Source organism: Corella eumyota, chromosome 6, assembly GCF_963082875.1.
Source record: "Corella eumyota chromosome 6, kaCorEumy4.1, whole genome shotgun sequence".
Lineage (NCBI taxonomy): Eukaryota > Metazoa > Chordata > Ascidiacea > Phlebobranchia > Corellidae > Corella > Corella eumyota.
Genome location: NC_137495.1, coordinates 2,455,794 through 2,467,784, shown reverse-complemented (window position 1 = coordinate 2,467,784; position 11,991 = coordinate 2,455,794). Strand labels below are relative to the sequence as shown.

At 30.2% G+C, this 11,991-nt stretch overlaps 1 protein-coding gene across 1 annotated transcript; it reads left to right on the top strand.

Annotated features, from left to right (window-relative positions):
- Window positions 1-143: 143 nt before the first annotated feature.
- LOC145755363 (DBH-like monooxygenase protein 2 homolog) lies at window positions 144-5,986 on the top strand. The gene is made up of 17 exons (XM_082571589.1): window positions 144-174; window positions 394-578; window positions 860-973; window positions 1,248-1,397; window positions 1,544-1,637; window positions 1,720-1,901; window positions 2,042-2,126; window positions 2,287-2,384; window positions 2,606-2,708; window positions 3,213-3,382; window positions 3,695-3,789; window positions 3,957-4,113; window positions 4,311-4,441; window positions 4,684-4,786; window positions 4,945-5,043; window positions 5,559-5,643; window positions 5,958-5,986. Exons 1-17 carry the CDS (start codon window positions 144-146, stop codon window positions 5,984-5,986), a joined length of 1,911 nt encoding a protein of 636 aa, XP_082427715.1.
- Window positions 5,987-11,991: the final 6,005 nt, after the last annotated feature.

The window sequence follows — 11,991 nt, the reverse complement described above, 5'->3', positions numbered from 1 at the left end:
GTGTAACCATTTAGGCTTTGATACTTGTGATCTAGAGAAAAGGTCGTTTGTTCTGCAGCTTGCAATTTTTATATTTTGCTAATACCACAAAACTTGTGACCATACTTACTTAGCATTTAAGATAACGTTTGTCTACAAATATCATGTGTACAAATATTACACATGATCATCGATGTAATGTTTGTCTTCTGCTAACTTTTCTCCTAGCAAATTGACAAATAAAAGCTATATAAACGGCCGGCACTTGCAACTACAATCACTTACACGTTTTTGTGAAAAGCATACGTTTAATTTTACAATAAAGTTAATTTTTTTGTGTGTTTAAAAAGGATTTATTTTTTTGTTGCTATAAATAATGTTATGAATATATAATTTTAATTTTATTTAATTTAGTTGCAGAAAAAATAAAAACTGCTATGAAATACTTAGCTTGCGTTTCGATAACTTTATTTTTGTATTTTTCATCGGGTTTTGCAAAGTTAAACCCGACCCAGGCTTATCCACATCATGCAGTTTTAGATCAAGATGAGTCAGTGATCTTATATTGGGAGTTTGATGACACTACTATCACTTTTGAGGTAACCAACTAACTAATCTTTAAATGAGTTTTTTGCTTTTAAAATATGTGTGTTATTTTGTATGTTTCCATTGTGAAGCATTAAAAAAAATTATATTTATTTAAAGTGATTTGTTTATTGATAAATAAAACAAAAGTTATTTAGAATATATGCCTGATTTAAAAATTAGGGGAAACTATCTAAAACTATGAACCTATGTGATTATAACATTTCTAAACTCGCTGTCTATCATGTGTTCCCGCTCAAAAAACTCGGAATTTTAAAATGATTTATTAACTTAGCTTCACGGGAGAACAACTGGATGGATTGGCGTTGGAATTTCACCTTCAGGAGGCATGACCGGTGCTGATATATTTGTGGGTTGGGTCGATGATAATGGTGTTGGATTTCTTACCGTAAGTCTCAAATTAATATTTGAAATATCAAGTTTTTGATGAAAAGTTTTAAAGTTTTGCGCATGTCATTTTAGTTTGTTTCTTAAGTTAGGTATATTTTTTGTATTAGACTAATGTCATGCTATATAATATAGCGCCTTACTTCGGGTGCTACAGCATGAACAGTGGGGATTGAACTCTTGACCTCATTAGGTGTAGCAAGTGTTTTTACCACTACACCATGCTGCCAGTTGCCGATTGTTTCTAATTATTTAAAAACTTTTTTTTATTGAAGGATAGACATGGTGTTGGTAACACTTACCCTCCTATAGATCCTGTACAAAATCTTGTCCTACTTGATTCTACTGAAAAAGATGGTTGGACAATGTTAAAATTTGTTCGTTCATTGGGAGCTTGTGAAGATGAATATGATCTTTCAATAACAGTAAGTTGGCAATGTTTATCTGCAACATTTATCTTATCTTAATATATTTAAGTTATATACTTTATTGTGAGATTTGTAAGACTGTCTAACTGCTGACATGGACTTTTATGTAGTTACTAGTTTCTTAATTTATGGTTTTCTAACAGACAGATACATTAAGAATTATATATGCTTATGGGTTAGATGATCCAACTGGTACAGATATTAAACAATCAGACTACCATGGAAGTCAGCAGAGAGGTAAAAAATATATTTGTAAATTTGTATTTAAAACTTTTTGCAAAAGTTTAGATTTAGACTTTAAAATACTTTTTAATCTAAGGTACAAGAAGTATTTTGCTTTCTGAAATCACCAAAACTGACGAAGACATGTTTCCTGCTGGTGAAACTCATGATAGTTTCGATATTTTAAACGATCGTTTCGAAATACCTGCAATTCCTAGCTACTATAACTGCAGAGCTTATAAATTACCACAGTTTACACAAAAACAACATCTTGTAAAGGTAAATATATTCATTCAAAAATAGAATATTTTTTTTGGATTTGTAAAAAAATAGGATTAGAGTATTTTAAAGAACAATATAACCAATGCAAAATATTCGCATGATTTTTGGTTTAATTGTACTTGATAACATTTGTTTAGGTTGAAGCAGTAATAGAAGAAGGAAATGAATTTAATGTACATCACATGATTGCTTATAAATGTGCAACCCCAAGCGATGACGTAAGTAACATCTGATTTTTTAAATTTTTATAAATTAACTTATATAATTTCACCTGGGAAATTTACAGTACCTAAATGACTGTACATATAAAAGAAAAAAACAATAAAATGTTACAAAATTATAAAGTAGTTCATATAAATTATAATTTTTTAGATTACTGAAGATGATCTGTTGGTGAATGCTCAATGTTACACTGGTAATATGCCTCCTGATTTTGAAAGTTGTTTCACGGTTTTGCATGCATGGGCTATCGGGGGAGGGGTAAGAGTGTTTTTGTAAAATCTAATCAACAACGTAGCTTAGTGAACAACATAGTTATGTAGGGTTTATATATGCGTCTTTACAATTAGCAAAACTGCTGTTTGTGTTGTTGTAGGCTAATATTTGTTGTCGAAGGCTAATAGTATAGAGTTGCGACCATATTAAGAATATAAAAATGCTGTAGGACATGCTATCGAGTAGTAATTTTTATTTCTTTTTAGGATTTCTACTTTCCCACTGAGGCTGGGTATCCACTCGGTGAAGATACCACTGTCCAATATATCGTCTTGGAAACACATTATGATAATCCTACTTCGAAAGCTGGTTTGTGTTTTTTTACTTTTAATATTTTCTATATTTACATAGTAAATGTAGTAATTAAACTTACAATTTAAGCTTATAAAAAAAGTAAGTTTAAAGTATTTCTTTTTATTTATTTTTTGTATATTATCTTAATTCTAGATGTTGAGAGGTTGAATGCACAACGTAAACATAGAGTAACATCAGTTACGCGGACCCAGTCTCGAGTTGCCTTAAGCAGTTTGAGATATTATAGATTATAATTTTCTGATAATTTAGCTGGTTAAGTGTTGGCTTAGCAGAAGTTTATATTGTTTATAACACTATACTCAAGGGCGCTACAGCATAAAATTCTTGATGATCGAACCTGGGACCTAATGTAGTGTATGAAGTGTTCAGACCACTACACCATGCTGCTGTTTATTATAATTAATTATTAAGCAGCAGTTTAAAGTAAAGAAAAAATACAATTTTATTATATATTTTATTTACATATTTTTGTCTATAAAATAACTTCTTTAAATTTAGGTATTATTGATTCATCTGGCTTGAGATTTATACATACCCCTGAATTAAGAAAATATGATAGTGGGTTCTTGGAGATAGGCAACTATGTTTCTGGATTCTCCCATTTGATTCCACCAAGAGCTTCATCTTTTCTTTCTCACGGGGAGTGTACATCAGATTGCTTGTCAGTGGTATGTTATTTTACTAAAGTTTATTTTCTTACTTAGTAACTGTATCTATTATATAAGCTCAATATTGTATTTTTTTTAGTTTTTAGCTTTATTTTGTATATTGTTAAACTGGTATTATTGTCTCCCTCTATCTTAAATGTAAGCTTTAGTCCTAAGTAGACTTAATTTTATTTTGAATTTTGTTAACCTGGTTATATTGGTTTGTTACAACATCTTGATTAAGTATAAGCATGTTTGGTATTACACTTGAAGCTTTTTTTACAGTTAGCTCTTTCTTGGTGGTATTTAGTATTTTGTTATGTTATAATATAGGGTATGAAGCTAAGTGGAGAAGATGAGATTCAGGTGTTTTCAACTTTGCTTCACAGTCATTTACAAGGACAGAAACTTAAAATCAGACACGTCAGGTAAAGAAAATTAATTTACATGCAAAGATGTCTAATTTTTAAATCCATAAATAACTGTATCTGAGAAATATGACAAAAGTTTTTATAACTTTAAATTATCATTATATGGTTAATAAACCTATTCAAAAATTGTGGAGTTTCAAAATAATTTAAATATTTTCTTACAGGGATGGAGTAGAGCTTCCTTTCTTAGCAAAAGATGATTCTTATGATTTCAATTACCAGGAAAGTCGATATCTTCCCAACAAAATTACAGTTAAAAAGGGTGATAATTTTCAGATGATTTGTGACTACAACACAATGAATAAAGACGTCATGACTTTGGTAAATTAGTTTATTTTTAATTAATATTCTCTAAATCCAATATAAAACCCATGTTAAATAGGTATTATATAAAATATTATGTATTTTAACACTTTATTTGAATACATGTTGGTATATATAGTTTAAAATAATAAATTTTATTGTAGTTTAAAAATTTTCGTATTAGTTTAAATAATTGCTGATTTTTTAATATAAAGGGTGGACTGGACACAAGTAGAGAGATGTGTATGGCCTTCTTATATTACTATCCTAAAATTTCAACTGTATTTTGTCAAACCAGCCCAATAGAGGATGATTTATTAAAGTATTTTGGAGTTGAAGGTTATACGTAAGTGCTATTTAATAAATTTATTCTCATTGTGAAGTGGTAAGAACACTTGGCTTTATTATGTGAAGTCTTGGGTTTATCCCCATTGCTATTATGTTGTAGCGCTCTTGTAAAGTGTGGTATATATAAAAGAAAAAGTGAGGGGTCAAATTGGGGGGTCAGACTGGGTTGGGGTATATTTAGTTCAAAATATGTATACATACTGAAATTTTTTTCATATTAAAAAAACATTTTTATTGAAGGGTACAAGGTTCTCCATATGATATTTATTCTTCAATTGCAAATGTAACAATAACTGCACCTGAAGAAATAGCTGGGCAATCAGTTTATGAATATTTAAACAAGGTACTTTTTAGTTGTTTAAATTAATCTACTTTATGTGGCTAAAAGACTATTGTAAAATAAAAAAATTAATTTTTGTCCATTATAAAGGTAATGTACAGTTGCCAAGTAGAATAATGTGTTGAGGTAATTCATTCAATATTTTTGTTATTAAATTAAAGTGGGAATGGAATGAAGAACAGGTGCGAGAATTTGAGCAAGTTTTGGCCAACATAAACCAAGAAAATTTTTGCTTGAACCAAGTGACAATAAATCCTGGGGTAAAATTGATTGTTATTATATTATATTTTAATAGTCAATGTGTAAAAATGTAGTAAAGCTGACTTATGTAGTAAAGCTGACTTTTGTAGTAAAGCTGACTTTTCTGCCCATTCATTGCCCAAACATAAAGTAACTTTTGTTTTCATCGCCTTGAGTTGACTTTTCCAGTTAAAATATTATATTTTTTTACATTTATCTTTGATGTGCATTTATCTTTGATGTCGATTTCTTTACAGCCAAAACATAAAGTAACAACTGTTACTTTTACTTTGGTTTAAAATTTAATAGCCTTTGCTTTGGATATAAAAGATTATAATTGCTCGAAAAATAAGCCGCTGATTAAGTATTGGCTCAGTAGGACTTCAGCGGGGATCGAACCATGTACCTCATGTAGTAAAGCCAATGTTCTGACCACTACACCATGCTGTAAAAACCTAATATAGAATGAAACTTTTGTTACTTAGACCCAATATTTGCAGATTTTCAAAATTATTCAGGACTTAAATTTTTACAGTTTGGTGCCACCGTGCCTCCCTTCAATGTCACAGAACCATATGTTGAACCTAAATTAAATTGTGAGGAACCAGTTCTACCAACAGGTAAACCAATCACTACCACATCAAGTGCAGTGAAAATAAGCAGGACTTCATTCAGTTGGTTTGTTATAGGGTCTGTGCTAATTCACAAAGTTTTTTTGTAAGTTTTAATTTTTTAATTTAAGATATTTATAATTATAATTTTTAATTATTGTATAATTATATATATTTACTTATATACTATTTAAATTAAAACCTTTTTAATTTCTGTTAATTTTTATATTAATGTAGGGGCTACTTTTTTTAAAATTTAATGATAATTATTTTTTAATACGACTTTCTTAAATAATTGAATTTATTTAAATAATTTATCACAGAAAACCAATTTAAACAAAGAATTACTTAAAATCAGATAATTAGTCGATACTTTAAAATAAATTAAATAAATGCACTTTAAAAACATTAAAATTTATGTTTTAATAATGTACAACAACACACTAACTTCTACAATTAAAACTGCACTAAAACCGCACAAAACTCCGATCGACCAATCAGAAACTTTAAAACATTCTGGGCACTCAGGGGCAGCATTTTCATTTATTTCCCGTCGTTGTCTCCGTGTCCCAGGGCTATTTTCACGAGTAAAAATAAACGGGTTGGCCTATAACAGAAAAAGGTTAAGTTAAATTAAGAAAATTATATTATAACAGGGTTTTTATTTGTGTTTGCAACACCAATGTTTTTTTACTCAATCTTTTTATTTCTACCGACTACTTAACAGTATAAACGCCTCCACAAGTGTATTTTAAGTGTCTTGATTTGCTGTATTATTGGTTAACCCTTTAAATTAACTTTTAATGCTAAAGTTATTTCTTACCTCGCTCGGGCATTTAAGATCTGTTATTTTCCACTGCGTTGTCTTCTCTTCCTCCGGCTCCAACTACAGTAAAAGAAACGAAGTTAATTATTATATATTGTTATTTTGTGTCTTGCAAAATTCATTTCATCAACGGTACTTAGTCCAATATTTACTTTGGATGTTAAAGCATTTTGTTTTTAATATATCTGGTTTTCTTTTAAATTTAAGGGACAAGAAGCTGTCTTTTATTTACATAACAACACTGAGTTCGACTTTATTATACATTGCGTTAAGGTTAGTATAATATTAAGGTATTATAAGTCTTAATTTTTACCATATTATTCCATAAGTTTAAAGCTCCCATTGCATGTCCCTTGGTGCTGAAGTGAAAACAATCTGGTGCAAAATAAGATCCATCAATTTTACCTTCCTAAAACAAATTTATAAATAGCAAGTTTTCTGATGTAAGTTGCATTTTAAGCTCATTTGTTTTTGACAGGTTACTACTACCTGGATTTTAAAATATATATTTTTTTTGCCACTCACTTCTGTCATTGGAAGCACGGTATCTTCAAAGAAAGGTTGAAGTAAAACTGTGAAGTCATCTCTCGTATCATACTTTCCACTGGCTACCATTTCAGCTACTAAAACCTAGTTTAAAAAATTTCAAAAAACAACATGTAAGTATTGCTGAAAAGTTTGTGATGACCATAAATAACAGAAATATTAAGATGACATATGGCGTTTCGCGATATATTTTAATAGTGAATCGCGTAATAGTAACCTTCGGGTTTAATATAAAAACAGAAATTCCAATAAGTCTTTTTATACTTGATATTGCCTGTTAATGGCATCGATTTCTGCCTTTGTCGCTTCATCTGCATTTACAACATAATCACATGCCAATTTCTGAGCTAAGGCGCAGATTGGTGAAGTGTTAACTCCGTGTCTTCCAATTTCTGGGAGAAGAGATATCTCCATAATTTGAGCGATTTGAACGATCGTCTTGGGAAGCTGTAACAATACGAGAACAGTTTGGTATTTAACTAAAAGATGTAGCCTGCTATTATCAAGGTTATAAATTTTTAATGCTACTTTGTGCTTATATTGTACCTCAATTCTAAAGCATTTTCTGAGTTTTAAAATGGTTTCTTTAGGCTAATTAAAAACATCTTTACGTTTGCATGAAGAATATCCAATCCCTCCGCGATATGATCTCTGTATTCCTCCGGAGTGTCCGCGTTACTGCCATCTAGTGCACATAAGTCATTTCCTCCAATAAATATCGAGATCAATTTCCAGTCATTCTCGAAATTTATTCTCTAAATTTTCATTTGTTTGTAAATAAAAAGCTTCAGTGTATAAATAAACATATTCATGCTTGTCCTAAACTAGTATTATACATTGTTGACTTAACCTACCGTATCGTTTTTCATTTTTCTAACGAGTTCGTTTGCTTGGTCTCCCATGTCACTAAAAATAACATATCAAATTCAACATTATTAGCATGCTGTATTGAAAAGCTTATGTAGAAAAATCTAAGTTGGAATTTTATGCCAAAAATGTCCAAAATTAATTTGTTAATTGTTTTTTGACCCGGCAGAAGTTTGTTCCGTTTATATCGCCTTACTTAAGGGCGTTTTAATTTAAAGGCAGGGTGGAATAAGGCATATACATCAGGTAGTAAAGTCAAGTGTTTTAACTGCTAAAGCGCATATAGATATTAACTTACTGTGCCCGTCCACCCGGCACTGCCACGTTGAACCAATCTTCCACTTCACGAGGTCGATATCCCACCCCATTCCCAGTTGAATAACCTTTCACTTCAGGGTTAAATTTACGAAGAATATCTAAATAAAAATGTTTAAAGTTATATGCTTAACTAAAGTTTATAAATATAGGTCAAATAAGTGTAAACTATTGAGATTTAAACATTTTTGGGGCTATTAGATGATCTATTGTTAAACAAATATTTGTAATTGGGTTATCTTCCTTATATGCAAATGATAGAAATCTTAGTTTAACATTATGCATCACAAACTTGTAATAGTTAAGGAACTGTCTAAGTCTCCGTCCCCTCCTGCTGTCCATGAAACTCCTCGGTTTTGGATTGCAATACCAGCTATCGTCATGGCTTCAGCGCCGGTACCTGCCTGTAAATTTATATGGAAAAGATTTTCTTTTAAAATGATACCTTTTAAACTTTATTAAAAGCTTAAGTAATTGGGATGTGTTGCTAGTCTACAACCACCCTATATTTAATACGATATTCTTAATGAAAATAAAACTAATTTTTTACCGTGATTGAATCTCCCAAAGCGCCAACTAAACCGATGTCTTGCGGTCCTACGTTGTGCACTACAACAAATAACTCGTAATGAGATACTAAACTGGTTTACTTATTGTTTTGGGCCTCTTATCTACCTTTGTTTTAGGCCAATTTTTTTCTGTATTGGCTAATTATATGGCATAGTATGCAAACCGAAATAAATCAGGTTTTCTACAGAAAGGCTAGCTAGGAGATTGAATTTGTTACTTTGGAATATATAAAGAGCGCTTAATATTCGATATTACCTGTTTTCTTTTCTGGTATTCCATCAAAATCAATTTCAAAATACTCCATCCCAGTAGCTCTTGTGCTTTTCGAAACTTCACCCTTAAAATTACTATTTTGTTTATACTTAAAATATTAATTTTTCCTCAAAATTGAGCTACGTAACTTACTTGGTTTGGAATTTTCATTAACATATCCATTTGCTGGCTCCATAAATCTTCTGGAGATTCTAAAGATCAAATGCATAACTTTGTTTTTTTTTTCTTGTAATTTAAATAATTACAACTCTTTCTTACCTTGATCATACGCATGAACTACAATACACGATCCAATAACTAACAACACGCATGCTACATTTAACTTAATCATTTTTATTCCTTTTCTAAATTTTTGTATTCAGTGTTTTAGTATTTTTAAGATTTTATGTTAGAGAGTTTGTAAAATTAGACAGTTTGTAAATTTGTTTCTGTAAAACATTGTAAATTTTTCTAAAGAACAGTATACATTTTAATGACCTCATTCGGTTTATTGGGTAAAGTTTAACTACTTTAATATTTACATTCATAAAATATACGAGCTATAATTTACGATGATCTACAAAAGAATGAACAAAAAATGTGATAAAAAACGTACAAAACTTGCAGTATCTGAACTCTGAAAAAAGTCGTAAATTCATTGTTTAAATATTTTTTTTAAAAATCCTTGAAGTATTTTGTTTAAACAACAGAATACGGCAATTAAATGTACATAAAATTAAATGATATCTAAATATTTTATGACGTAGAAAGTAGGAACTTTTTTTTGTGGTGAACGTAGCAACTTTTTTATCCAAATATTTGGGATTTGCGACAATAGCTGGTAAAAAATCGTCTTCGCAAACAGACCCTTCTAACTATAGGAACGTATAAAAGAGAATTTTTATTAGTTAATATAAACATTTTTTTCAATATATGTTTTCTAACTTAATCCGGCAGCGTGGTGTAGTGGTAAGAACATCTGCTACACCACCATGTGGTCGTGGGTTCAATCCCCACGGATCTCATGCTGTAGCGTCCTTGAGTAAGGCGCTATAAACGGTGTGAACTCCTGATAAGCCAGCACTTAATCAGCAGCATAATTACCGGGCAATTATAATCTATAATATTTCAAACTGTCACAGGCAACTCGAGACTGGGTCAGAGTAACTGATGTTACTCTATGTTTAAGTCGCGCATTCGACTTTCTCACATCGAGGATAAAGATATATACAAAAAAAAACGTACACATAATGTCACAGCATTTGTATTTGTATCTCCCATAGTTGTCAATTACACAAATCTTTTTCAATTCTCGTTTCCTTCGCTAAAAATGGTTTATATTTAGTAAATTTGATTCAAGGTTATGTGTTAGTAATGGTTATTAATATTTACCGTAGATAAGTGAGAAGGAGGTTCAATACGTAGTGCCTAAAATAAAATTATAGGATTTTGTGTTTTATCGAATTTAGATTTATTTGATAATCAAAGGTTTACAAAACTGTAAGTTAATTGTATACTAAAGCTACTGGTGCGCCGTCGAAAACCGGCTCGTGGTTGAATAAAAAATGGCGCGCTGGTGGTGCTTGTGCCTACATAAAATAATTATAAACTTTAAATAATTAAAATTCTTTGTTTTATTTATTTAGTCGCTATTTTATTGTATGAGCGTAATGTTAATTAGAGTTAACTAAATACCAAAGGCGCCGAGTCAGAGAGGGGATGAAGTAATAACGTTTCAAATCTTGGGGGTCCCTGTATAAATATTATTAGATTTTAGCTGTTAAGACATATAGTTATGTGGCAAAAAGAAATATTATAAAAATTGTAAGGTTATCTTTTTAAAAATTGGTTGTCATCATTTTTATTTTTAACTTTGTCCCCAATATGGCAGTATTTTTATTGTTGCGATTAAGCGTGCATTAGTATATAATGAATTTACCCCTACCAGTATAAGTTTGTGGATTGTTTTACTACTTACTACAATTGTATTTTCCTCTTCTTCTGCAAAATATTCAACTAACTTGGCAATTACGTAAGGACATTTCTGCAAATAAACGTTTTAATTTTAACTCTATGTCAACATTTTGTATTTTAAATCTACGTATATGGTCGGTAAAGGGTTTTACAACATTAACTTTTTTATACGGTAACTTAACTTAAATAAAATACATTTTAAAGAATAATTTACATGAAATAAAGTTGTAAAGTAGATTTGTTTAAGTGGTTACCCCTGTTTGATGTGTGATGCAATGCTTCTTAACGAAAGCTTTGTGTAGACACATTGATTTTGCTTTGTTCATTCGTTTATAAGCACTACATTAAAAGTAATTTGTGATCTTATTGTAAATTATTTTTATATATTGAACAACTATAAGGTTTAATCTTGGTTAATGAGGTCCAATGATCGATATTCACTGCCTTAATTCTGTAGCGTACTTTAGTAGGGTGATAAAAACAGCACTTACTTCTGCTTGTCCCGAAAATAGTCATATGCCAAAGATATAATGTCTTAAACTTATAGGCTGTAAAATGGTCTGTAGAAGTTGTTAATATTGGTACTACCAAACTTTAAAGTTACTTATAAAAGATTGATTTACCTGCATGATATGTTTTGAATATCAAGATTTTTTGGCATATAATGTTTCTTATTACATGTAATAAAACAGTCGTCATTTTCACATGAAAGCTTAAACTTGTGCTGTAAATGTGTGCTGATACAATCTTCTTCTGGTGGAGGTACTGGTAAACCATTAAGATCTTCTGAGTATCAATTAAAAAGTTTTTAATATAAAAAATAATTTATATACATTAAACTCTATTTAAGTTTTACCTATTTTTATTTGATGAAATGTAGCACTGAATTCTTGTGTTCCAATAGGAACAGTTATAAACACATGAGATGCTGGATAACTGATTAAAATTTCTTTATTTCGAACATTGCCTATTTCTCTTACTATATCTGAAGATCCCGTTTTTTCAAA

Coding starts and splice junctions, on each gene's coding strand:
- LOC145755363 (XM_082571589.1), top strand. CDS start 144: ATGTGTACAAATATTACACATGATCATCGAT. Junction 2,385..2,605: donor CATGGGCTATCGGGGGAGGG/GTAAGAGTGTTT, acceptor ATTTCTTTTTAG/GATTTCTACTTTCCCACTGA. Junction 4,442..4,683: donor TTTGGAGTTGAAGGTTATAC/GTAAGTGCTATT, acceptor TTTTTATTGAAG/GGTACAAGGTTCTCCATATG.